This window comes from Salvia hispanica, chromosome 5 (genome assembly GCF_029641045.1).
Source record: "Salvia hispanica isolate PSC_SH4W2 chromosome 5, Shi_PSC_v1, whole genome shotgun sequence".
NCBI lineage: Eukaryota > Viridiplantae > Streptophyta > Magnoliopsida > Lamiales > Lamiaceae > Salvia > Salvia hispanica.
The window spans coordinates 21,214,836-21,242,209 of NC_142696.1; the positions used below are offsets into that span (position 1 = coordinate 21,214,836).

The 27,374-nt window shown below is 35.7% G+C and overlaps 4 protein-coding genes and 2 non-coding genes across 7 annotated transcripts; 1 reads left to right on the plus strand and 5 right to left on the minus strand.

Annotated features, from left to right (window-relative positions):
- The first annotated feature begins 85 nt into the window (after positions 1-85).
- Positions 86-8,154, plus strand: LOC125190258 (DEAD-box ATP-dependent RNA helicase 20-like). 2 transcript variants are annotated; one of them, XM_048087514.2, is made up of 15 exons: positions 86-429; positions 1,239-1,331; positions 1,428-1,592; positions 1,700-1,795; positions 2,370-2,444; positions 2,565-2,726; positions 3,603-3,683; positions 3,862-3,960; positions 5,027-5,122; positions 6,294-6,425; positions 6,928-7,002; positions 7,295-7,384; positions 7,473-7,547; positions 7,660-7,873; positions 7,944-8,154. In XM_048087514.2, exons 1-14 carry the CDS (start codon positions 151-153, stop codon positions 7,834-7,836), a joined length of 1,695 nt encoding a protein of 564 aa, XP_047943471.1. In that variant the 5' UTR covers positions 86-150; the 3' UTR covers positions 7,837-7,873; positions 7,944-8,154. The 2 variants fall into 2 exon arrangements, with proteins under 2 accessions (XP_047943471.1, XP_047943469.1); XM_048087512.2 differs by having other exon boundaries at positions 87-429; positions 7,660-7,857.
- Positions 8,155-8,313: 159 nt separating this feature from the next.
- Positions 8,314-9,777, minus strand: LOC125190259 (uncharacterized). The gene has a single exon (XM_048087515.2). It carries the CDS (start codon positions 9,634-9,636, stop codon positions 8,500-8,502), a length of 1,137 nt encoding a protein of 378 aa, XP_047943472.1. The 5' UTR covers positions 9,637-9,777; the 3' UTR covers positions 8,314-8,499.
- A 2,491-nt stretch (positions 9,778-12,268) lies between these two features.
- Positions 12,269-17,696, minus strand: LOC125198442 (eukaryotic translation initiation factor 2 subunit beta-like). Its single transcript, XM_089059577.1, has 10 exons — positions 17,579-17,696; positions 17,220-17,293; positions 16,364-16,475; positions 16,200-16,255; positions 16,035-16,086; positions 15,864-15,952; positions 14,911-15,056; positions 14,496-14,638; positions 14,229-14,314; positions 12,269-12,629 (listed from the first exon to the last, which is right to left on the minus strand). The coding sequence occupies exons 2-10, from the start codon at positions 17,277-17,279 to the stop codon at positions 12,552-12,554; spliced, it is 822 nt and encodes a 273-aa protein (XP_088915703.1). The 5' UTR covers positions 17,280-17,293; positions 17,579-17,696; the 3' UTR covers positions 12,269-12,551.
- Positions 13,572-13,656, minus strand: LOC125191513 (small nucleolar RNA SNORD34). The gene has a single exon (XR_007171186.1). It is a non-coding gene; the product is annotated as a small nucleolar RNA SNORD34 (small nucleolar RNA).
- LOC125191512 (small nucleolar RNA SNORD34) lies at positions 13,866-13,950 on the minus strand. The gene has a single exon (XR_007171185.1). It is a non-coding gene; the product is annotated as a small nucleolar RNA SNORD34 (small nucleolar RNA).
- Positions 17,697-25,937: 8,241 nt separating the features above from the next.
- LOC125187087 (pathogenesis-related genes transcriptional activator PTI6-like) lies at positions 25,938-27,051 on the minus strand. Its single transcript, XM_048083600.2, has one exon. It carries the CDS (start codon positions 26,890-26,892, stop codon positions 26,227-26,229), a length of 666 nt encoding a protein of 221 aa, XP_047939557.1. The 5' UTR covers positions 26,893-27,051; the 3' UTR covers positions 25,938-26,226.
- Positions 27,052-27,374: the final 323 nt, after the last annotated feature.

A 27,374-nucleotide genomic window follows, 5' to 3' on the forward strand; every position in this document is an offset into this window, starting at 1 on the left:
TTAATAAGAGAAATGACGTATAAAACCTAGCCCAATGGTAAGCAGCCCATAAAAATCTAAAGCCCAACTCCAAAAACCCCACCCATTTTGAGCTGAGCTCTCTCTCTCATTGCTCTCAGTGCACGTACTCATCCATCCTATCCTGCAGCGATGTCGTATGTTCCTCCTCACCTGAGAAACTCTTCCGCCAACCCCGTCTCAGCCGCCAAAACCCTAGTAAACGGCAACTCCGATCATTTTCACTCCAAGCAGCTCAACGGCTCTTACTCTCAATTTGCTTCCGCTAAAAGCAACAATAACAATGGCAACTCAATTAATTTGTGGAATGCCGGTTCTCGGAGCTCCGGAAATTACGCCGCATCGGTGCCAGAGCCGGTCGCTCCGCAATGGCAGCCGTCCGACCGTGTTATGCAGCTGAATGCGGAACAGGTTTGATAACCGACTCTACTTTTCTGTTGTTAATTTTATAGAATCATTTTTTCTTGTTGTTGTACTATGTGAATTTGAGCTAAGAAGTTTGACTAGTTTATGTATGAATCACACTCGATGTTTTCCCCTTTTCAATCTTATTATGTTTTGATCATTTGATGACTCATACTGGTAAACTAGGACTCACAGCGAATGCTTTATAAGTGTTGTTGACATTATATGCACATACACCTTAAATCATGTGATTCATCGACAATACAGCTCATAAGTATGAAAATTGATACTCGAAAAGTACTTAACCAGGTGCCTGTAAAAAACTGTAGGATCTTAATTGAAAATAAAACGTACATGATGGTGGCAGTTTTGCTCCAAAAATATATTTCCAACATGCCTTACATCAAATCAGAAAACAAAATTATCAATCAGGAGTTTGCTTCTGCTCACTCGGTATTCAAAGAAGTGCTGTCACACTTGATGTTTATTGTGAGCTCTGTCATTGCATTCATCGATTTAGCATTTCTATTCTTTTATAGAGTTCTCTTGCTTCCAACTTATTTATTTATTTTTAAATTGGAAAAAGGTAAATTATATTGCATTGAAGGGGAGGACAGTATTGTTTAGGCTCAGTGGCTTTGGATTTCCTTGTTGCTTTCATATGCTAAACCTTGGTCCAAATGGAACAATATGGAGCTCATTAATAAATGGTTTTTCTCTTTTGTAAGCAATAGTGTCACGTGAGGGTTAGCTAATTATTCTGTGAGATTTATGTCAAGGATCTTTTAGTTGGTGCCATGTATTTGTATGTTCAGGTCGAGGAGGTTTGCATGAGGCTTAACGTTGATGCTACAGTTCCACCAGATTCGCAACCTGCATCAGCTCCTATTGAGTCCTTTACTGACATGGTAATGATTTGTGGGTTTAGTGAATGATTTACTTTGCTGTCCCACACTTCCACAGTTGTACAAATTGCGGAAGGTACTCACTTCCACTCTCTGCAGAATTTGCATGCTAGCATCATGAAAGACATAGCATTTCATGGATATACCACCCCAACTTCAATTCAAGCTCAGGCTATGCCAGTTGCTCTAAGTGGAAGGGATCTTTTGGGTTGTGCAGAAACTGGTAGTGGGAAAACAGCTGCATTCACCATACCTATGATACAGGTTTAAATATTTCACAATGTTCATCTCTTAATTAAATTCTGTTTGCAGCTTATAATTTTTTTCTTGCAATACCATGTCCTAATCTAGATTAATTACTATTCTTTCAGCATTGCCTGGCCCAGCCTCCTATTCGGCGTGGAGATGGACCTTTGGCATTAGTATTAGCCCCAACCAGAGAGCTGGCTCAACAAATAGAGAAAGAAGTGAGGATTAATATTTTGTTGTTAAGTAGCAGTATCAGATATATGCATTTAATTTTTCTGGTTTCTTACAAGATCTGTCATCTGTAAAGTAATCTTGTATTTGTAATGCTATTTATGATTTATTTCGCTTGAAATTTCCTCTTTGTCACGGTTCATGATATTATCCTTATTGCAGATTATGGGAGATGACTAAAATGTGAAAAGTAAGGCTTATTTTATTAAATTGATGTACAATGACACTGGAATTTACTTACGAATTTTGGTTTCCCCTTTTGTTCTCGAAGTTAGGTGGATTGAAAAATAAAGTTGTTAGAAATGAAGCAAAATCCTTTGCCTTTCATGTGATGCGTGTCAAATGTTTTTTTCCTGTTTCTCCTTGTAATTTGTTTCTTATCTATTTTTCAATATTAACCGTATTAATTTTTGCGTAGATCTAGATGGGAACTTTTCTTGCTCTAGCACAGAGCTGATCTTAAGTTTTGTGAAGTTGGACATCATTTATGAATTGTTCAGTGCAAGTTTTATGTCGCTTTGCACTAGATACTATGTTGATCACTGCATATTGTCTTACAAGGTGAAAGCCTTCAGCCGATCTTTGGACTCATTCAAAACTGCAATTGTTGTGGGTGGAACAAACATTTCTGAGCAGGTATTGAATTTTGAAATGTGTTAGTTATGTTGGATAACTTATTGCTTGTTTTGTTATTGACGAATCTAATCTGGTTTGTTAGTAATTTTGATTTCCTTCTGCTAATGAATGCAACCACAGAGGTCTGAGCTGCGGGCTGGGGTTAGTATAGTAGTTGCTACTCCTGGAAGATTTATTGACCATCTTCAACAGGGAAATACTTCTTTATTGAGGATATCGTTTGTCATTCTTGACGAAGCTGATAGAATGCTTGACATGGGATTTGAGCCTCAGATAAGAGAGGTATGGTGTCAAAATATAAATACTATCGCCCTCACACCTCCCCGTGTTTCTTGAGTTTTTTAGTTTGCTTTGGCTCTTTCATAGTCCATGTTATTATGTTCATAGCTAATAGCTCTTACAATTTCAAATTGATATTAAATGATTGTTTTGGACTTCCATATTTTGGTATTGTAAATTTGTAATGTCATCAGTAGTTGTTATTACTGGATTTTAACTGATGTATAATTGGTTTCATGGTGTATATTGAAGCTTCAATAAAGCCTATAATCAGTATCAAACATCTTTAAAGCTGACAGCTGAAACATAGTTTTTTGCTCATATTCTTGCACATAATCATCATGATTCATGAGCTCTACCAATTACCATGAGCAGTTGGAAAAAAGATAAGACTTGATCATTCAGTTTCCAAAAGCTTGGATCAAACATTTTGCTCCGATTTTTCTTTTGCTGGACCCTCACCTAATAAAGGCACTATAATTTTGGTGTCCACTGTGTCAACCAGTAGCATTATCTCTCTCTCACTCTCTATGTGGAAGCTATAATTGGGTTTATCGAATACTCCATTAGCATTTTATTACAAGATTTAGAAAGTGAAGAAGAGGATATTAATTGAAAATATTTCCATTGGTTTTTTGTTATTTGAATTTATCACCTTGTCCATAGGTTTCGTTGAACTGAACCATGTTGGTCAATCTGTTGATAGTTGTTAATTTCCCTCTGCTCCCTTTGGTACTTTTTACTCTGGCTACTGCACTTTTTTTTTAATCATGCAATAGAAACATGTTTATTCTTTGTTGCAATTCTATAGTCCTGTAAAAACGTGCATATTGTGTTCTAAACTTAAACATTTCCTGCTTTTTGATTATGTTGTTTAAGGTGATGCAAAATATTCCCAAGAAGCATCAAACTTTGCTCTTCAGTGCTACAATGCCAGTTGAGATTGAAGAGTTAGCACAGGTTAGATTTTACTTGATGATAATAAGTATAATATTTGAGACTTTGCTTGTGTATATTCTCTAACTTCGTAAATCCTGCAGCACTGAATCAGGGGGGAAATTTTTTTTTAAGAAAAATGTTGTATAGTTTTGGTCAAAACATGTAAACTCATGGCCTTTTTCTTGTGTGCAAATTTTAGGAATACTTAACAGATCCAGTACGGATAAAAGTTGGAAAAGTCAGCAGCCCAACAGCAAATGTATCCCAAGTTTTGGAGAAGGTACCAGAAAATGAGAAGGTATTTTGTTTGCACTCAATTGATGAAGAACTTATTATGCTGCTAAGCAGAATTTTACATTTTTAGTGTTGTACGCAGTCATATATCTTAGCAGAACCTTCTATCCCTACTTTCTAAATGATATCTTATTATTTGCTTCAGCCTAGTTCTTATGAATTTGTTCATTTGGTGAGCAATCAGTGGAGTAAAAATGTGAAAATCAAGCACAAATATGTCTAAACCGGTGGAACAACATTTACTTATCAAAAAATAAAATAACAATAAAAGACTGCATAAGTTAAATCTTGACAGAAGACTACCATTGATCACCTTAAGAATGACCATATGTTGGACATGGATAGGTTCCCTCAAATTAATTTTTTTCAATATATTGTTCCAGTGATGATTCACTGGTAATGTTGTTCCCATGTAAGATATACGAACACCTGCGCCCACTGCTCTTTTAGGTCTCCAAATAAAAACATGACCTCCCTTATACTCTGAAATGTGCTCTCTTGATAAGATATAGAACATTAAGCATTTTGTTTGGGCAGGGAGAGGTATCCACAAAAGTCTGGGTCGGGCTCATGTTTTTTATGCTGATAAAATATACTCCCCCTGTCCCATAAAAACATGCCTAGTATCCTTTTTCACCCGTTCCATAAAAATATGCCTTTTTCTCTACTTCCCTTTTTTGCACATTAACCCACCACAAATTGTTTCAATATTACCCTTACTATCACAATTTATATACAATCACTTTGTATAACAATACCCTTAAAGTGAGATTCTTTCCCCACTCACAATACTAACAGCACTAAAGTAGGACCCTTTCTCTTTTAACAAAACAAACAACACTAAATTTCTTTGGGCACGTTATTTATGGGACAGAGGGAGTACTATATATATGTATCATACTTACAATGAAATCAAGTATTTTAATAAGTATGGCATATGGCTGGACTTCTGTGTTAGTTCTTTTTTTTGGATGTGAAATATCAGGTTTAATAGTGGGTAAATGAAACTTGGTATTTATTGCCTAATATTTGTGTGATTCAACACATTAATAGCTGTTTATGGTATGAAGATTGACAGGCTGCTAGATATGCTTGTTGAGGCAGCTGCCCAATCTCAAAAGTGTAGCCACTCATTCCCCTTGACCATCGTTTTTGTGGAACGGAAGGTACGACAATCAATGCTCACATGCGATTGACATTACACTTCCTGACCCACCATTCCTTGTGCGGTGACTTTTATAATCTCCATTTAGTGTTATTGTAACTCTAGTTTAAATTCTGATGTGATCCCAAGTCACATCTATGCTCATTGCTATATTACTTACATTTCTTTTGAAGTGTGGCCGCCGGCCATTGGTTATATTAATGATCTATGAATCTTTTTATGCTTCTAATATTTGGTACTTCTGGACTTCTATGCTGACAACTTAGACGTTGATGGATTGAAGAACTTAACCAAAACTTTGTTTCCAAAGATATTAATTCTCTACTTGCAAATGATTAACATATATTGGGACCATGACTATGAATTTGCTTCTAGTTGTATATGAAAAAGGGAAATGCTATAAATTGTGCATTTATCTTTTTTCTGCTTGTGACAGAGGAATTCGCATCAATTTTTTGTCTGGTCTGTGTGTACATCTGAACTTTTAGTTACAAAAAACACATTTTAAACAAATTTCATATGGGCAATAAGAAAGTTTTTAGTAAGTCATCTTGACCTTAACTAGCCACTAGATCTACTTGTTAATCAGCGTGTGATTAACTATTACATGATTACATCTGAACGCATTGAACAACATCACGGCTTGTCACACAGATATCTTGGCCAACTCCCTTTTTACATTCAAAATCGAACTCTGGCGCATGCTCTTCTAGAAGTTGACATTGAAGTTAAAATTATCCGACTGAGCAACTGCTGCCCTTCTTCAATTTCTGCAAAAGGTCAACCTGTTAGAATGCCATGATCCTTTTTGGTGATGGCTCTGATGCTTGTTAAACTAAACTAGAGAATATTTTTATTTTGTGGTATCCACTCTGTAATTGTCACAAAATACTGTAATTAGTAAGCATTGAGTCTCATACAACTGTGAGGTTAGATTGTCCCCAAACATTTTAATGACTTTAATGATTTCAAATTTCAGATCTTGCTGGCTAGTTGTCTGAACAGTTGCAATAATGGGATATTTCTCCTTACTGCTATTCATTTGTATAATGCAGTCATCTTAGCATAGCATTGCAGATAAACTTTCATTTCAATTAACTCCTCCCCCCCCCCTCCTGTATTTTTCTCTCCGCTGTATGCTCAAAATGTTGCATATGGATATGTTCTTTCAGAGCAGATGTGATGAAGTCGCTGACGCATTGATTCAACAAGGCCTGCAAGCAGCTTCTCTTCATGGTGGTCGTAGTCAAAGTGAGAGGGAGGCTGCTCTCCACGATTTTAGACATGGTCCTACTAGGATACTGGTAATTTCTAGGAACTGCCCTCTATTTGTTGACTATTTAAATTAATTTGGTCTTGTCTTGGTTAGTTTTGCATCTTGCTATGTTCCCTGAATTGCTTCACAAACCTTTGGTTGGTTACATGGAAACAACTTGATCAAAACCATTGTCTCTGTTGTTATTTTTCTTTCACTTATTCATGTTAACTTGTTTAAAAAGGTGAACTGGATCATCTCAATGAAGTATTGTCATATATTATGAAATTTAGATGCAGCTTTCATCCATCAAAGAATTAGCATATTTTGCATCTAGCAGTGTCTGAGGCTTGATCCTAATTGGTATATAGATCAAATGTTCTGGAGCAATAGTTGTTTCTTTACTTCAGATGTGATAATCAATGTTGTCAAATAGTGAATATGGCGGCGCCATGGCGCTAAACGCCATAACATTACTTGATTTGGCATCATCTTTCCATTGTCTTGGACTTTTGAAAACCTTCTGTTACCTTTTTTGTTATCATTTGCAGGTTGCTACAGATGTTGCATCACGGGGATTGGACGTTACTGGGGTTGCTCATGTCATCAATTTGGATCTTCCAAAGGTAAATCTAGATGCTGCATGGAAGTCTCTTTCTCATCTCATATCAATTTATCTGGGGATTGCTATCATAAGCATTATATGCAGATTACCAGTTAGCTGTATATTAACACTATAGAGTAATTCATACTATCATATTATAGTTTACATAGCTTTTCAAATGACATCTAACTACAATTGTCTACGTTGAAATTTGGACCTATAAACCAGCTTGTTTCTGTCTAGCTTGATTGATCAAACTTAAAAATCTGGAATCCTAATTTTGACTAATTTATTTTTGGGGATACGAAACTTAGACCATGGAAGATTATGTACACCGGATTGGAAGAACCGGTCGTGCAGGATCAACGGGCCAAGCTACATCGTTTTATACTGATCGTGACATGGTAAGGCGATTGTCTTCTGTCTTTTGCATCTCAAATGCTGAATTATAATTATTTCTTTTAGTGTTTCTTACGTGAGCATTTGTTACAGTTTCTTGTAGCTCAAATAAAGAAAGCAATCCAAGATGTCGAGTCTGGTAATTCCTTAACTTTCGCGACTGGAAAGGTAAGTGCTTTCATTTTACTTGTAATCTCCTTTAAAGAGGCAGCTCCCAAAATAATTAGAATGAGAATGAAAACCTTATACTAATACTAGTATATGTGCATGAATTTATCAGACTGCAAGAAGAAAGGAGAGAGAAGCTATAGCTGCTTCAAAAGATTCAAAGCTTACACTATCAAAGCTGTCATTGGTGGGTTCAACGGCAATAAATGTGGAGGACAAATACAGGCATATGATGGTCCCTGCAGTAGGCAGGAAAGAGGGCTCTGCGGACGACGCCTGGGATGACTGAGAAGATTGACGGGACTCAAAGGTCACTAGAGCTTTAGGTCTAATTTTGATGCTTTCCTCGTCCTTGTTTCTGTTTTCTAGTCATAATCTTATTTCATCGATTGACAGAAAGGATAACTTCCCTTTGCTTCAAGACATCTTCGTGCTGTGATGTGGAACGTTGCATACAAAAATGTGCTGAAATGAAGATAGTCTCGTACACTTGAGGTGGTTTTTTGCCTCACCAGTGTTTATGTAACTCACCTGTTTTGGATTGACTAACCTGCCACCATCTTCGATTTTGTAAATAAAGCCAGGAATTTTCTCGTTTTTTATAGAACTGCATATCAATAAATGGGGTCCAGTTTTAAGTGAGGAAGATAATAAAACCGGGCTTATGTATATACCATATGCCAATCAATCACACACTGATATCTGTGTTGATTTCCTACACTACAGGCATGGCAGGTATGCCATTTCTTACATAGGCTACACAATCTGAAAACTACACAGTTGGGTTTTATTTTTTCCAATAGTCTGGAATTGCAAAAACACACCATGAAAAAGAGGACGATACATGAATTTTCGACACAAACAACGCCAAAAAGACTCACCTAGACCAGAGACCTACTTATGAACAAGAAGACGACTGCAACAGACCAGACAAAATATCACAAAAGTAAGCTTAAGATGTAGTCGAGTTCTGCCCCATGACGACGTCGCGGAGGCAATGGTAGCCGTTGCGATAATGCTCAAGAGAGAAGCAGAGCTGCCTTATGGCTTCGCGCTTCTCCTCTGCACCTGCTGCTATGATCTGCTGCTTCTTCTCCACCTCTCTCTCCAGCTCCTTAATCTTCAACCGGAGCTCCTCCGCCACCTTACGTGCAGCTTCAGCTCCGGCCATCAGATCGACTTGCTCCACCTGCATCTGGTGCAGATGGCTGCTCATCTGGTCAATCCGATCATCTTTCTCGTTCATCTCCGTCTCCTCCTTCTCCTGCAGCTCCTCTATCTCCGCCTTCAACTGCTCGATTTCCAAGCCATACTTTTCCTCCATCTCCACCTTCCCGGCCTCAAGCTCTGCAACGTTGGCCTTGTACTTGGCGATGGTCTCATGCAGCTTCGCAGTCTCATCCTTCTCTTCGTCGAGCTTCTCTCTCAGGTCAGAGATCTCCTTCTGCATGACTTTGAGCTGATGCTGCAAATTCTGCAATGGAAATCCCTTGCTCGTGAGATCTTGCCTCAGCCGCGCCACCTCCTGCTCCGACGCCAGCAGTTTCTCGCGTGTGAGGCGGTGCTCCTCCCACAGCGTCAGAATCTTGCACTCCGACTCCAAAACTTCGCCATTGCCGGCGGCGCTCCTCTCCTTCGCCACCTCGTCGTCGTTGCTATGCATGCTCGAGTAGTAATTCACAGGGGAATCGTCAGGTTCCGATCCAAACTCCAAAATGGAGGACTGATCATCCCCCTCCTTTCCGTGATGGCCTAAAAAGAAGTCGAATCCAGCGGCGCGGCTGGCCCCAGGGGAGGGCATGGTGGAGGGGGGGTCGGATCCGAGATCCGTGATCCCGGAGCACTGGGATTGGAGATCGGAAGGCATGGTCTTCCTGAGGTCGCCGGTGACGTGGTCGTAGCGCTCGGCAAGGGAGCGGTACATCCGGTAGAGATCCTCGAGGAGGGCGATGAGCTCGGGGCGTCTCTGGTAGTAGAGTTCGACCTTTTTGGTGAAGGTGTCGGCGTCCTCATCGATGAGCTTGAGCATGCGCTTGACGTGGTGATCCATGTCCGGGACCAGCGATCTGCACGGCGTTCTCGACGACATTATGATTATTTCATCACCAGCTTGTGTAGATCGAGATTAGTGTTATGGAAATCAAATATTTTTTGCAACGGAGCTCCTTTCACATAACACTTTCCGGAGAATATGTCAGATTCATATTAGTGTTATTACCAAACTCTATTTTCCTTTTTAAGAAGAGAGGCTCTACGTGATTTCTGCTATTTAAGAAGCCACTATTTCAGGGGTCCCACTCCCACATTTCTATTTTCGTAATAAACATAATTATAAGCCAACTTTGAATATATAATAATGGATTAATAATCTTGTTTACGCTATTATGATTAACACGCCCAATCGTTTGATGCATGGCGTTACTACAAAGTTGACACAAATGCCTATATAATTAGGCTTTCGTCGTTTCTCCCAACTGATGGTCATTAGTACTATAACATGCTGCTTCCGTTCTACTAATGACACACTTGGGTAATTCCATGAGATTTTAGAAAATGTTGGTTTGTGTGTTAAGTGAAGTCAAAATAATATGTTAATGTGAAAGAACATTTTCTAAAAAAAAATGTGACATCTTATACAGGATAAATTAGTAAAAAGTAAAGTGTGACATTTATTATTGGATATAATACGTTGTTAAACTAATGCATACGTCATTCTAAGCATTCTAAGCAATATTCCTAAGGTCATTACTAAAGGTGGTTTTTATATATAACAAAATTATTGACGTCGATGTACCTATTGAGTATTGGGTGTCAAATGAAAAATATCACCATAAATATGATAATTCTTCTACTACGTAATTGGATCACATCAAAATAGATGTACGAGTCTGTCCTTTGAGTTTACTTTGAATTCAAATGTGAAAGCACCACAAATTTCCGTATTTCATTCGGTAGCAGTTAGAGCATCAACTCCTTCATCGACTGATTTGAGATCCCTCTTGTATTTGCACACTTATTAAATAGTTAGTGCACCTAAGAGAGTCCCACGATAGTGAAACAACCACACTTCAACAAAAAAAAAACACTTAGTCCGTTTAGTTATCATAGTCATGCCTCAGCCACATAAAATTTATCCAACCAATCACAGCCACGCCTCACATTTTTTTAATTATTGGTATATTTTAATTGGATTAGAACAAAATTAATAAGCCAAAAATAAATAGAATGAAACGGAATGGAATGGAATGGGAATATATATTTTATAGATAATTTTTTTTTAAAAAAATATTTAACACGACGGCCGCCGCGGCATAGCCGCGTGAACGCCGCCCTTCCACCCGGCTCCGTCGTATACTCGGCTGTTCCACCTCCGCCGCGACGCCTAGACGGCTTATAATGAACAGCCGCAGCTGCGCCGCGCAACACGCCGGTTGCATTGACAACAATTTAATTGATTGTCTTCTTTATGTAGAATCGGTTGTGTTGTTATATCCGTATTTTTAAAAGGGACAAATTGCCTGTAAAGTCATGAACCTTTAAAATAGTTTGTTTTTGCCCATAAACTTTAAATGTTACATGAAAAGTTATGATTTTTACCGGACTGTATAAATTTCTCATCCGACCCGACCCGATAAATTTCCGACACAAACTTATCCTACGTGGCGCGCCAAAGACATGACTTGACAGAATTCCACTAATTCTAAGGTGCAACCATGAACTGATAGTATATAGCCCCAAACTACAAAAAGGAAAATTGATTTATAAATACTCCATCTGTCTCTGATTAAGTGTCAAATTTTGAATCGTCACAGATATTAAGAAATGTAAAAGAAAATAGGTTGAAAAAAATAGTAGAATATGAATCTCACTGTTAAATATTTGTTTTATAATAAATATAAGTTGAATGAGTATTGGAACGTGAGTCTATGACCATTTATAGTAAAAGTGAAAATAGACACTTAATGATAAATGGACAAAATGGTAAAAGTTAACACTTAGATGAGGGAAAGATGGAGTACAACTCCAACTACAAAATTATTTTAAAAAATAGTGATCCAAGTTGTTCTTTAAAGTCGCATTTTTATTTATTTTCAAGTTATTGCCTTTGCCATAACTTTTTGTTTTTTTTTATGATGTCTATTTGTTTGGTTATAAAAAATGAATGAATCGAATTTGAGTCTAGGCAGGACCATCAATCCTACTCGGTGTATAGTGTACACAGAATTCATGGCACCATGGGTCTACAAAAGGGTTGCGACGGTCAATGAGTTTGTGGAAGGTATCTATATTTCAAGCACATTGAATATTTAGATATCACAGATTATGAAAATAAGTTAGAATGATCAAACGAACTAGTATCAAGTAAAAGAAATCCTTGTAGATAATAGTATAAATGATCACTGAATACTTTTGTACCTAGTCATGATTTCTAAATATGCAAATTGAGGCGGTGGTGCGCAAAAATTTTGGCAGTAGCTCTTATTTAAATGCATCTCCAAACATGCTACCTAATTTCAACTTTTATTCCATTGTACTGTTTTAACATTGTATTGCTGATCTTTACAGTCGTGACAAAATATTAATTACACGACTGATTAGACATGATATCTCTCGATCTCTCCACAAACTACCCCAATACTATTTATAAAATCATTACTTTTTTGTGCCAGAACTTTTACAGAACAAACTTAAGGAAATACTGTAACTAATAAAGATGGGCAGAGAGAGAATGGATTCTATATGTTCAATAGGATTCTCAAAAAGGAGTATTTAATAGTACTTCATGTTACAACTTCATGTGTATTTGTCAAGCAATCAAACATCCTGAGGCATAACATCACTAGATTTTCAACCAAAACTTGCCCTCAACCAATTTCATAGACCAAAATGCTTGTCTTATTAGCAAAGGACGCAGAATCTCAAAATTACTACCACAAAAATAATCTACATCAACCACTTCCACAGGTATAGAACAAACTGTTCCAGAAGAAGAGAAATACTTCATCATGTTCCAGCTTTCCGGCGACCAACACGAGCCACAAATCCAGCCTTGATCTGGGCCACTGACCTCCCAGAACCACACTGCAAGAATGACAGGCATAAATAAAACACTTATCAATGATCCAAATGCTAATATGGGAAATTTAACATTTCATTGTAATGAATCCATATGGGGAATTAATCATATTGAAGAAAAAAAATAAGGAGAACCACAAATTTCCAAGAGATGATCAATGTTTTTTTTGGTAGTTATCAGCTTTCCCAAAGGCCTCAGACTCGAAGGAAAAGACTCTTCAACTAGAGCAATCAGACAATGTAGGCAAATATGTTCTTCATCACAGGCCTTTGGAGTATGAATTTGTGAACGAGTTATAAAATAAATCAGTTTGGTCATAAACATTTCCATGTGGCTCCAACTATTAGTAAGCCTTGGGATTAGAACTAGGGTAAAAAACAAAAGGCCGAGAGTCAGTTCCCTAGTTATAAAACTTGAAAGGTGTTTCAAAACTGATACAAATTTCCCCAAGTCTCAGACTTAGTACAAAAAGACTCTTCAACTACAGCAATCAGACAATGTAGGCAAATATTTAAATCATCACAGACCTTGGGAGAAAACAATAAAAAATCAATTTATCAGTCTCGGGAGAAAACCCTAAAACAAAATGAATCGCATATGGCTCCTACATTATACTAACAAAATGCCACCTGGGCACTGAATTACGGAACATATTAACTCAACAAAGACTTGAATGACTTTGTCAAGTACTGTAATAGATAATTGACACTGTTTTGAAAACTATATAACTCCAAAGGCCTCAGACTTAATTTATGAAGACTCTTCAAATAGAACAATCAGACGATGTAGGCAAATATTTAGATCGTCACAGGCCTCGACAATACAACAAAAATAATAACCTTATTGCCATTTGCCAACAAATTTCCACAACAAACCGCACATTGTCACAATAAACCATGGAAAAGTATTCCTTTGATAATATATTCAGAAAATCATCTAACTTCCCCAGAGACCTCAGACTTAGTACAAAAACACTCTTCAGCTAGGGATATCAGACAATGTAGGCAAATATATAGATCATCACAGGCCTCGACAGTACAATAAAAAAAACAACCTTATTGGCATTTGGAAACAAATTCAACAACAAACGGCATGCATTGTCACAAGAAGCCATGGAACAATGTCAAGGGTAAATAAATAATGTGAAGCGTAAGACTTTCCCTGTTTTAAAAATTCATGTAGTACTTAATAAGTGTTCTAAAAAGGTTGATAATGTTTTCGGAAAATCATCTAACTTCCCCAGAGGCCTCAGACTTAGTATAAAAAGACTCTTCAACTAGAGCTATCAGACAATGTAGGCAAATATTTAAATCATCACAGGCCTCCAGAGAATATTACAAAGAACCAGTCACTGCCAGTCTGCCACTATATTTCCACATTACTAAAAAATTATCAGGCATAAAGACAAAATATATTTATTGCACATCCCCAGACAAGTGCAAAATCTCATTGATAAAAACCACAGAGAAACCACAGTGCCAGATGAAATAAAAATAACATAGCACATTATAATTTGGTTCAATATATTACAGAAGACAAAACTAGTTTTCACAAGACAAGACTTTCAGTTGCAAAAAAAACATTCAATGCATATGAGGAACTACCTTCTCGCATCTGAGGAAGAAAAGACGATTCTCCTTTGAAAGAATAGTATCAGGACTTTTGCAACCATTGCATATGACATACTCATCTGCAGGTACCATTCCATAGAGAAGTTACTTAGAGCCGTATTATTTGTCAGTTTAGTAATTATAGTCATACAAAGAGTACATAAAATACAACATGATCTAGCTTGGTATGAAACTTAATACTCATATTTCACGACTACGAGCAGTCCAGAAAATCTAGGGAATAGCAATGGAAAAACTTACTAATGTAGCGTCGCAAGATTCCCTCAAAATTCTTGGGGGCAAACCTTCCTTTAACAACCAATCTTTGTTGGCCATCAAGAGATCCACTTGTTCCCATTTCAGCCAGAAGGAAAGTCATCACATGCTCTGGTTGTCTATGCATCCTGTGGAGAATGAAACCACAAAAAGAAAAAATATAACATTTTCATATATCAATATGAAGAAGTTGTGAGCATTCACAAAGAGCAAAAATAGTGATGTGTAGATATAAGAAATTGGCCAGGTCATAATATTAAACAAAATTATGTGTGGTTTCATACGGTTCCCACTTATGTTTGTTTTCCCTGTCTGTTTCAGTGTGGTGGGTGTTCGCAGACTAAATGATCAAAGATGTAAATTCATTTTAAGCAATGGGAAATAGTAAGAAATGGCATACGTTTTGCAGAGATCCATGAAATTCACAAAAACAGTTTTCTTTGTGCCTTCACGAAGTACTTGAGGGGGTCTCATAACTGTTCTGCGCCTATCCCCTGCAAGCTCAGGGTTATTCTCTCGAAGAATGTTGAAAACTCTCCCAAGGAGCTGCACATGTTAAAGAAATAAAGATAGAATCAATATTTCATGTGGAGACAGGTGAGAAGTAAAAGCAGGAAGAGCAAAAATCTTCATGAAAGTAGAAACAATAGTAGATATTATGTCAATATAATTTCTTCATAGTGATTCGCTTGGGTGCTACATATTACCAGCAATTTAGAACAACAGACTAGCAATCCGCAAAATATTGGACAAAGCATCATCAGAAGATGAAACATCTACAAATTGAACTAAACTATATGTTCTAGGGTGAAGAGCTAAAAATATATGGTGTATATTTGTTGCCTGCTTGGTGAAGCACTGTCATAATGACAGCAATGAAATTTTAAGTTTTGGTGCTCTAAACATATAACTCCCATTTAGACTTCCATACCAAGCCATAAGAAGTTAAGAAAATGCAACTCTTAAACTGTGCAGCATATGATGAGGCTGGTAGGAAAAAAAATCAACAGCTTACGCATCTTCAGAAGGAAAAAAGCATAGCTTATCCATCATCAGATGCACTATTAAGACATGAGTGTAATTCTATGGATAAATAGGCAGCTGAATATTTGCCCCGGGGAGGATTCGAAACTAAAAAACTATACATTGTCATAGTCAGTAAATTAGAATACAGAACAATCCTGACACCAAGGTAAATATGATAGCCCATTAAGCATAACATAATAATTAAATAATAGAAGACATCCATCATTTAACACCACCACCTCATGGAATGGCGGATTAAGAGCAAAAACAGAAAACTGATAAGACAGAACAAAGGGGATGGTTCACTTCAAAGTGAGTCTCAAGTACCTCCTCATATTCATAATCCCGATCGCTTCCTTCCCATGGATATTGTTGCAAAACAATTCCTTCTCCTTCCTCATCCTCTCCAATTGTATCTATAATTTTCATAAACAGATCAATCAAACATAAACCAATAGATGAAGAGTATATCCAGTGCAGTCTAAAACAAGAACTTACCATCCACATCTTCTCCCACAGTTTCTTTCTCTTCATTCAGATCAGTATGTGCCTGCAACAGTTAAACATAATTAACACATCCAATAAGTAATTACAACAAACAACAATACCCCATATCACAAGATTAATAACATTATATATATATATATATATATCATCACTCACAGGTTTCTTCTTTTTCTTTTTTAGACCAGCAAATGAGGTTTCAAGACCATCAGAAACTGCAGGGAAGTGTGACATTTGTAAGTGTCAAATCAAAGTACTTGAATATAAAGTTGTAAACTTGCAAGAAAATAAGAATTGACAAAAACAATGGATTAGATATATACCGGACAAGTTCTCAGTTTTCTCAGCTAGGGTATCAACAGAATCTTCTTCAGCTAGTTCCTGAGCCACTGGTTTCTTTTTCTTCTTCTTCTTTGAAGGGTCAAATGGAGCTATCTGCATTGAAGCACTAGAAAGCTTAAGGAATCATTCACACTAGACAAAGCATGCTTTCTAACAGATCTCTTTGGAAGAAATATACAAATACTTAAGAAATACTCTATCCGTCCCATAAGAATATGCATTCTTTCTTTTTTAATCCGTCCGACAAGAATATGCACTTTGTAATTTTGGAAACTTTTTTCTCTCTATTGAGGTGAGACTCATTCTCCACTTGATTATCTTTATTTCTACATCTTTTTACTTTTCCAATTATGCATTAAAACATGTGCCCAACCCAAAGTACATATTCTTGTGGGACGGAGGGAGTATATACGAAATGCTTAATGACATAAACTTTAAACCACAAACAGCTAGTATTTCTAAATTTTCAGCACAGGAACCGAGAAAAGTATGCAAGTATGCAAATACAATGCAACTGATAACCTCCTAAAACAAGGTTGAAGCTAATAAAAAATTATTGCTGCCTTCGCAACAATAGAACTATATACAGTCTTAAATTCTTTAACTCATTATATGGTCGAACAATACTAACTTGCCTTTTTTTGCTGAGGTTGCTAATTAATTGAACTATCTTTGGTCATATTGAATTTATCACAAAAAATTAAATATCTACAAAAACCTACTAGAAATCTACAATAGAACATTAGATTAACTCACTGGCATGTCATCTAAGTTCATAAATCATAATAGAGGAGCAGTTGAATAGCATTGCAACCTAAGTAAAAGATGCAGACTTACATCCCCAACATCATCCTTGACCTCCTCTTTCACCTCATTCTGATTATCGTCCTCCGTCATGATTGTAATAAGATCTGCAACAAAAATCCAACAAATTGTAAAAAACTTTTCTATCGAAATAGTAGCTTTTAAACACAGAGAATGAAATCATTCTGCAACTTAATCGAAGTTTATCAAAAAAATGATTCCCATATCGCAAAAGAGATGGCGAAAAGGGCTCGATTTCTGCCTCTTCGCTGCCAAACCCAAGCTGCCGTGCTGCCACAGCTTGATCTAGTTTCTCATTTTCCCCGTAGGCGATAGGAATCGAAACTCTTTAAACCCTAATTTCGGTAAGGATTCAAGAGAAGAAATTTTACCTTAGGTTGCTGCTACGAAGAAATGAAATTATTCTGAGTTGGGATAAGCAGCTTTGTATTGAAGCCCTAGTTTACTGATAGATGGATATGATAACTATATTGAGCTGGGCTATTTATTTATAGGAATAGATGAATATGTTACCTATTGAGCTGGGCTATTTATTTTGTTGTTTTGGCCCAATCATACATCTAAACCATTGTATTTTCCTTTTTATTTGTTGAAGGGCTAACCTAATGCTAACGTATTCTTAATCATATTTATCTACAATTCGTACTCTCTTCCATACTACTTGACACATTTTTTTTCGTAGTTGTTTAAATTTTTTTATTAAAGTTGAAAAAATAAAATAAAATAGATAATAATATAGAGAATACTATTTGTTTTTCAAAAATGACGGCAAAAAAAAAAAGTGTATCAAGTAGCGCGAGATGGAGGGAGCAGTTAACTGTACGTTCTCATCCTTTTTATTATACTAATACTTTGTCCCACCAATGAAAATAGTTTCAATTATCGACGATACGAGTTTTAATACGCAATTAGTAAAGTACGAGAGAAAGAGAAAATTTATTTATTGTGAGTTTTCCACTTTAATAAGGCAAGTCTCGTTTTTCACTAACAATATTTTAACTATTTTTCTTCATGCATCTCTTGTTTTACTAATTTTGCATTGAAACTCGTATCTTAATACTTCCTTCACCCCTAGGTAGTTGAGTCATATTTTTTTAGGGGTGTCTATAGTTGAGTCATTTCCTTTTTTGACAACAACTTTATCAGCTCTCTACACTCTCCACTTTAACCTTTACCACAATAATTTCTTAAAATTCATGTACCAAAGAAATGCCTAACTACATCAGAATGGATGAAATACTAGTATTTTTCACTGAATATAGTATATTTAGATATTTTAAGAGTTACAGTCTTATCCATACATATATAAAAAATGAATTTTGGCCTTAATTTGAATATTTATGAATTTTGGGTATGAATTTCAATATTTATAAGTTTTGAGCAAGATGTTGAATATTTATAAATTTTGAATGTAACTATTTATTTAATTTGCGTGTCAACTTTTAATGCAATAACTGAAAAAACCATTGTCCTTTTATAATCTATTGTATTGACTGTGCCAATGTAACCGTTGTTATTTGTTATTCTAATTAGGCCATGTATTGAAGAAAATGGAATAGATGGAATGTAACCGTTGTCCGTTTACTATTTCAGTTACAAAAATAAGAGTCCATATTACCTTAGAATTAAAACAATACATTACTCCATGTTGTGGCGTTTTTTAACCTAATAATATGATATGATTATACTATTAATTTCTCTAAGACTCACAATTTAGTGAATATGAATATGTTGTCCATGTCGTGCGATATATGTTTTAAAATTGTCAAATTAATTGCTCCATATAATAATGACTTGATATTTTTTATCTATAAATACGTACCATTTGCTAGCTTATGGAGTATTTCACTTCCACAAGACTCTCCTCCGCTGCATCACGAATTTTCTATAAAAGAAGACTTTATTTTTTGTATGGTTCTTACTATTTTCAGTATATTTATAGTCATCTATTTTAAGAACTCTTTTTGTGTGATTATATATGTTCCTAATATTGTGATCTTACTAGAGGAAGAAAATTAAAACAATGAAATTAACATTCTTCAATAATCTAAAGCCTAGCAATACTTCACCAGTCATCAAAGTCCAGTGTGTGCATGTTTTTGAAATGACTAAACGCAGAGGCAAATGATGTAATTTCCTTGGAATGTGTTTTCCATTGCTGTACGGTGTAAGTGACTTAAGTGTTGTTTCGTACCTTATTACATTATTTATTTATTTATATAAACTATTAATTATTATATTTTTTTCATAAAGGGCAATAGAATTCAAGGAACGTTCCCTGCATTTTACAAAATAAGTTTAGTGATCAAATTAGGAATGATCAATAGTTTCTATTTGCTTTTTTTTATAGAAGAAATAGAGTCCAGGCTCTTATTACAAACCATTGTTAATATGCTATTTTATTATTATTATTATTATTATTTACTATTTAACATTTTGATAATCATCTAAGAATGTATGAAAGTATGTATGTTGCAATCATTTCATTCTATTTTATCTACTAAAATTTTTGTGTAATATTTTTGCATTTTATTAAAAATTGTTAAAAGACTTCGAAAAGTAATTGAGTTTATAAATTTATATTTTTAATACATAATAATTTGATATTATATACTTTTAAAATGAAATATAATGTGTCGTGCATTGCACGGGGTAGATACTAGTTAGATTAATTTACATGCCACTTAAATGACTATAATAGTACTAGTATTCAATCAATAGTATATTGACCATAGTTTATTTTTCACTCCTACATAATACTAATATACTTATCATGTGACAATACCTTACAAAATAATCATATGAAACTTATCGTTGAATTGAATTGAATTTGAATTTGATATTGACGGATAAATCTTATATGTATGTTCTTGAGTAACATCAACCTAGATTTAGAGCCAAGCTGTAAAATTCACTTTGTTTTTATGAAATGCAATAAATGAATAGACATTAACGCTATAAATTGCAAGTATGGCCTAATTTTTTCTTAGGGTCGGCAAGAAACGATACAGTCATCATCCTAATGCGTAGATTTTTTTTAAAGAAAGACGTCAAACGACAACGGTTTGAGATATTTTAAAAACTTTAATTGTGTAATTGCAATGTTATTCCTTATCAATGTAAAAAGAAAAATATTATTCCACTTGTTCATTTACTCTCAAATTCGATTATTCTACTAAGTAAGAAACTAAGACTCAACACTTTCCAACCATGCATATCCTAATCGTTTGTATTGACAACCACAGATTTCACATGTTTGTAAGGACTAGATTTGACTTGTTTTAAATGTCAATCATGCAAATTATATTCTTAAATTGCATATTTTATACATTTGGTATTTTTGACGTGTTTGTTGATAAATGATAGAAAAAGAGGGAAAAAAAGCCAAAGTACAGCAGCTTCAGTTCAAGCCGATTTTCCGGCAAATGTGATGTCTAGTTAGTGATTAATTTATACCATTCTCTTCGTCTTCGAAAGAGCTTCGCGTGGATATCTCGCACGTCTAATCGGAGTTCTGTGGAGAAAGTTATGACTATTCTATAAACATTGCGCAGTGCAGTCAAAGCTGGCGGAAATTCACTTAGAAAATAAATTATTATATTGTGAAGCCAAATCTCTCCCATTTTCTTGAAGGCCACGAAACTTATCAAAAAAATAAACCTTTTTCCATCCTATAAATTCCTCTAACCTAATTCATAATCTTCATCTCAGAGCCTTCAATCCTTCCCCCTCTACACATTCCTCCATTCCACAATCCACACATAGTTCATTCATCTTCCATTGGAGCGGAGCTCTGCAGATCCAGGCAGAGCTCTAGGCAAGAGAAGGCTGGAGATTGAAGATTCAAACTTGGGTTTTATCAATTTCTTTCATGTCTCGTACTTTAATTGGTGTATTTACTTGTCCATGAGTAGAAATCTTTTGTAGAATTTGTGGCGAAATATTCAATTAATTTTCCTTGTTAGCTCTTGAGTGATTTGATTTATCCTTGTGATTTCTATGTTCAAGTGATTAGTTACCTCTTGAATACATGTTAGAGTTGATTAAAGTACTCGGGAGACGAAATAATTGACTTGGAAAAGAGATAATTACACTTTAATTCAATTGAATTCGGGAGAGTTGAGGTTTCATGTGAGGTCATTGGTCTTAACGATCTATTAGGAGTTAGATGTTAGTAATTTAAAGGGGACTTTGGTTTCAACATCTAATCTACATGTTTTTCACCTCAAGAGGGGGTTTAATCTAGTATTGTGACCGACTTAATAACTCTAGAGACCGTCATTTAAGGAAGTCGATTGGAGTTGGATCCTATGTTTTTTAGCTTTATTTTATATGTTTATTTATTTCTGTCTAGTTTATTAATCTAAACTAAAAATCTCGTGTCTCTAGATAGTATGTGATGCTTAGTATATGGTAGTCAGTTGCAATCTTATTCCATGTATTCGATATCCGGTACTGACCTTTAATTATACTAACCATGTATGCTAGCAGGTATTTTTTTAGTACTACTAATGCATTATGTGATAAGCATTGACTACTAGCTATAGAGAAAAGAGTAACTCCATAATTTTTTTTGCAATTCCGGGCTAATAGCACAATAGGGTAAGATAATCGAGTGCAAATCTCTATTAATCAGACATTGGGTTACTTTGTATTAAATTAAACGAAAGGCACCACCTTATAACTACTAAAGCTAAACATGCTTATTTTTCCTTTTAAAAAAAGGCAAACATGCTAGTCAGCAGTACCCCATTCCCCAGTTCACACGGCAATTAAATTAAAACTACAGTGCTAATAAAATTGACGACTCCTTCCATAGTCAAGCGCCCATTCTACGATGCATTTCACCCAAAATAATTAGTTTTGAAAATAAAAATAACATGATACACAGAAGAATACAAAGGGCAAATTTTATTGATTCTAGTCTCTAGACGACTAGAACTTATATAAATGAATGTATTCAAATTATGTAGGCAAATTGTTTGTACACATAAAATAAATTATAGTACATTGTTTGTACATATAAAATAAATTATAGTACGATATTGATATCGTAAAATGAAAATTAACTAAAGATTGAAATGATCGTAAAAGCCCAAAACAATAGAATATGCTTGAAAACCATGCATACGTCACAATTATAATGCGCATGTCATGCTCATATGGCCATTTTGATTCTGAAAACATTGCATCGTAATAATCTCGAGCTTGATGGCAGATTTACACAACTTACGCGTACTTTAACTCTTGCCAACAACCAATATTCACCCAATCCTTAACCATTAACAACACTAGCCAAGCTACATGGTAGGATCAAGATCCATACTTAAAACTTTGTATGAGTATTTCAGTAATTTTGTAGGAAAATTATAATTTTTCAAATATTACTATGATTTAATTAGTGAAATTTGAGAAGTGAGAATTTATTCCTTACTGAATCATGTCTAATACCTGCTATTCCTCTTTATTTTAGCATCAATATAAAAAAGTATTATAAAAATGATTTTGAGAGATTTGTTAAATTCCTATAAAATGAGTTTAATTTCTATTTTAAATTTAAAAGAAATCATGATGAGAAAATTGTGAAAAATATCTTCATACTTCCACAAATGATGTTCCATGTAAATCATCTACAGTATGATGAGATTCTGAACTAATAGAATATTTAAAACATGAAAAATAAATTGTATGCTAACAAGTGAATTTCCTCTGTCCATATATTGTAATGTACACGTGTACACATACAGACACCTAGACGTGCGCCTGAAGTATCAAATAAGTTTGTATATTGCGCACTAAAAGTAAAATATATCTACAACGACGACCTTAAGAAGTATTTGTGCATTGAAAAGGAAAAATATCTTGATTTAAGTTTTATTTAGTGTGTGGTGGCATGAGATTTTTAGTGGGAGGCGGCTCTGGCCTATGTGTGACTACAAGCATATCAATAAGATTAGCATATTTTTAAGGTGTGGTTCTTTTCATAGCTGGCTATTTGGTCACCAACCATTGGCCCCATTCAATCAATTTTATTTTATTAAATCGTGGATTTAAATATCTGATTGGCACCCATTCATTTTGGCCCGCATTCCGCAGCCGCCGGCCTTTCTCACTCACACTCGATTTCTGTAATTATAATCCCATGAATTTGACGTGTTTGTTTTGCACTTAGATCAATTAGATTTTATTTTTGTGCTTGATAGCATTAATATTCCACATCAAGATACAGCGATAAGATAGAGTTTTGTGCAAAGAAGAGAGATTTTTTTATAAAATAAAATGTTCAACCCAAAAGGAGATCGAATATGAAAGTCCAAGAAAATAACAATCTCACAAAGGTCAAAAATTCCTAACAAATAGTGACAAGGAATAAAACACAAAGCAAACACCAAAACAAACTTATAAGAACTCCTTGGATGAGTAACTACCAAAAGAATGAGAATTGAGTATTACGCATCTCATCAACACTAAAGTTGTCATCCTAGACCAAACAACAAAACACACTCGAAGAACTATTAGGAGAAGTGGAAGGCAAGCCGAATTCGAGAAATCCACATTCTTGTTTGATTATCTTAGCCTTGAGTTTTAGGTCACTTACATCTGTATAGCGAAATACACTTTTATCTTCAAATATTTCAGAATTAAAAATCAAAAGTCTATATAGTGTATCCAAGTGGATTTTTTTGACATTTTGGAGTAAAATGAAGTTTTTTTGGCTGAATAAATATTTATTCATTTATGCAAACTTTATTTAAAAACTTGCCTAGCCGAAGTGAGCATGCCAGTTTAATTGGAAGCCATAAGGACTTGGTAGACACATTGGGTTTCAGTTATTTTCTGCAATTAATAATATACTACTAAGTTTATTTCTTTCATTAGGAGTATTTCTTCCCCATATTTTGGTCCACGACTCCACATAATATATTGATAGTATGGAAAACTTTGGAAATATTCGGCCATAACTTTACGAAAAAATATAGTAGTAACAAATTTTCCAACAAAGCATTGACCACAAATACGTCCATTTGTATAATAAATTATTTATTAAAGTATTAAGTCCCCATTAGTCTTCTGCAATTCTACTAATCAATAGCTCCTAAAAGAAGAAAGAAGACACTGGCGCCACGCCAGCAAACAGCAATCATACAACAGATCCCATATTATAATACTATTTGGTTTGCAATAAATTATCCAAATGCATTTAATTAGGATCGAGTAAATACAACATTGACTTGCTACCATGATTTATTATTTGAATTTAGAAGTAAAACTAACGCTAGTGGTGAGTACTCGGCATATTTTCAAACACGTGTCAACTAATATTTTCAATTTAAAATTCAATAAGCCATAGACCAAAGTAGAGGGACCAAGATTCATTCAACCACGAAACTAAGTAGAAACCACGCAAATTCGCTTTTTTTCATTGTCTCCCATCACATGAACTATGACATTTTCCACATAATTTCAAATAAGTTATAGTACTCCATATTCTAAATATATACTGTTGTAGTTTCAACTTCCCATTGTCACAGGCCTAACATGTAATAGTACAAAATACTATCCTTAGATTTGGCTAAGTGTCTCATACTCTCACCTATAAATTAATGTCATTATAATACTCCTACGTAACGGGTTGATGCAGTATTTACATGGGTAATTACTGCTAGATTTTTACAATTTTTTACTTAATTAGTAATTTTGTACATTAAATAAAATTCCACTCTCAAATAACATGAACTCTTAAATTTTCACAGGATTGCCAATTTTCGACAAATTAATGTTATCGTGATTGTAAGTAGCAATTGTTTAAGCCATGTAGACATTTCAAGCATCCACCTTGACATTAATTTAGTGTTACATTACAATCACTTAATCCACGTGCAAAACTAAATTTAGGCCAAAAATTGTATTTTTAGGTATAATTACCTCTCTATGATATCATGTTATTAAGTCTTGATACATAGGAGTATATACCAATATTGATACATGCAGTATTAATCTATAGCGGAAACATAATTCCACAGCCTAGTTACTAGACTTAAATGAACAAATTAATAAGTAAGACCCTAGCATTGTTGTTGTTATTTCAACCATTAATTTAAATTAATTACCCGGTAAAGTACTACGTTGTGTAAAGAACACCGCATATTAATATATCAACCTATAATATATATCAAAACTAGTATTTAATTTGTATTAGTAATTTTTAGAAACTTGTTGAACACGTTATATTCATCGAAATTCAAAGAGAATGAGTCCAAATATAAATTCATTAAAAAAATCAAAAAAGAAAATTATTTCTCAAATCGAATAATCATCTATATTAAAACAACAGAAGGAGGAAAATATATGCGAAAAAATATGGGCACTGGGTTGAACATATGTGACAAGGAAAAAATAGAGTTTTAAACACACTAAGCTAAGAGTGTGTTTTATGCATAAATTGAAACTATTCAAATGGAACTCATTCTATTCAACAACTTGTATATTAAAATTCAAATTTAGTATCTTTCGAGACTTTTCAAGATTACAACATTACTTGAGACCAGCAATCATTCTTTGGCGTCTTGTTCACTATGCTACCCAATACTAACATGATTATTGGCTCCACTTAGTTATTAAAATGCGTGGCAAGATTTAACAATAAGAAATCAGAGACAATATATTAATTGTACTACTACTAGTTAGTAAATTGGATATTTCAATTCAATATCGGACTCATATTCGATCTTCTCCAAGTCAATAAATATGCATTGAGAGTTGTACAAACTTTTTTCACTCGACAAAACTTTAGGTACAAACTTTTTTTACTTGTTGAAATTTTGATATGCTACCATAATTTTACTTACAATAAACAATAGTATCACAAATTCCCCACCATAAATTGTAGCCCAAAAATGTCCTCGCACAAAATCGCCGTGTATAATAATACGTGTACGGCTACTATTAAATACAGTACACACACAGCATTGAAAAGTCCAGGAGCATTCCCGCCAACTAAGCCCCCGACACGCTGACGTCACCTTAGCTCATTAATGAAGTCATCAAAGTCAAACTCGCCGAATTCCTCCGCCGTAAATTTCACCGGCAAACTCAACGTCCAGTCCAGGTCAAACCCGAAGTCCGCGCCGAGCCCATCAAACGCCGTGAAATCCTCGCAGCGGAGCACCGACGTCGGGGACAGAGCGGCGTCCTTCCCCGAGGAAACGGCGTCACTCTCCGTCAGAGCATGCGGCGGCGGCTCAGGGAAATTGATCACGGCGGCGGCGCCCTTGAGCCTGAGCGCGGCCCTGTCGTAGACGGTGGCGGCTTCCTCCGGCGTGTCGTAGGTGCCCAGCCAGACCCGTTTTCCCTGGGCCGGGTCGCGGATCTCGGCGGCCCACCTCCCCCACGGCCGCTGCCTCACGCCGCGGAACTTCCCGCGGCGAGGCGCGTCCCGCCGCCGCTTCTTGGTCTGGCGGTGCGTCGGCGCCGGCGCGTTGAAGGTGATCTCCTCGACGTGGCGGCGGACTGTGTGGACGGGGGCGTCGGACTCGTCGCCGGAGGAGTCAGTGGCGTCGGCGTCGAGGAGGACGAATCTGACGACTTTGCGGTGGAGTTTTGCTCTCGGGGGATTGTTGATGAGCTTGTTGGTGGTGACGACGTGCTCTGCGAATTTCACCCAAGGTTGAAGTTGCTCTTCCATGAGATCAGCTAAAATCACAATCAATTGAAAGCAAAGGTCCACTCCTCCTCCTCTTCCTCCACTTGTGTTTGATTTGGAGAGAGAGATCGAAAGGTGAAAAAGAGGATCTCCAAGTGTGTGAGAGTGGAGGGGCGGGATTTATAGGGGAGAGAGAGAGAGGGGAAAGGAAAGTGGGAGAAACAGTGAGCATTAAAGGAAAAGGAGTTGAGTGTATAAGGATAGATAATATACACATACGACACCGTATGGCGTGGCGTGGACACTGGTTTCGAGAAAGGGAATAGAGAGCTGTCTCTTTTTGGCGGGAAATATAGGGTCGTTGCCCTTGCAGTGGGGCCGGGCCGAAAGGTCGGGTCATGAGCAGCCTACTTTTATGACCGCCCAAGATTTGTATTCGAGAACCGTACACAAAGTCATGGTTCGGCCCGATTTTATAAATTAATAGTGTCCATTTAAATTTTTTTGACAATTCAACATATTAG

Bases quoted from the DNA above. Each gene is read 5' to 3' on its own strand.
- LOC125190258 (XM_048087514.2), top strand. From the start codon at position 151: ATGTCGTATGTTCCTCCTCACCTGAGAAACTCTTCCGCCAACCCCGTC. The intron at 1,332-1,427 runs GTAATGATTTGT...CACTCTCTGCAG, and splicing joins TTGAGTCCTTTACTGACATG to AATTTGCATGCTAGCATCAT. The intron at 7,385-7,472 runs GTAAGGCGATTG...CATTTGTTACAG, and splicing joins TTTATACTGATCGTGACATG to TTTCTTGTAGCTCAAATAAA.
- LOC125190259 (XM_048087515.2), bottom strand. From the start codon at position 9,636: ATGTCGTCGAGAACGCCGTGCAGATCGCTGGTCCCGGACATGGATCAC.
- LOC125198442 (XM_089059577.1), bottom strand. From the start codon at position 17,279: ATGACGGAGGACGATAATCAGAATGAGGTGAAAGAGGAGGTCAAGGAT. The intron at 14,315-14,495 runs GTAAGTTTTTCC...TGGTACCTGCAG, and splicing joins AATCTTGCGACGCTACATTA to ATGAGTATGTCATATGCAAT. The intron at 12,630-14,228 runs GTAGTTCCTCAT...TCATTCTTGCAG, and splicing joins TCTTCCTCAGATGCGAGAAG to TGTGGTTCTGGGAGGTCAGT.
- LOC125187087 (XM_048083600.2), bottom strand. From the start codon at position 26,892: ATGGAAGAGCAACTTCAACCTTGGGTGAAATTCGCAGAGCACGTCGTC.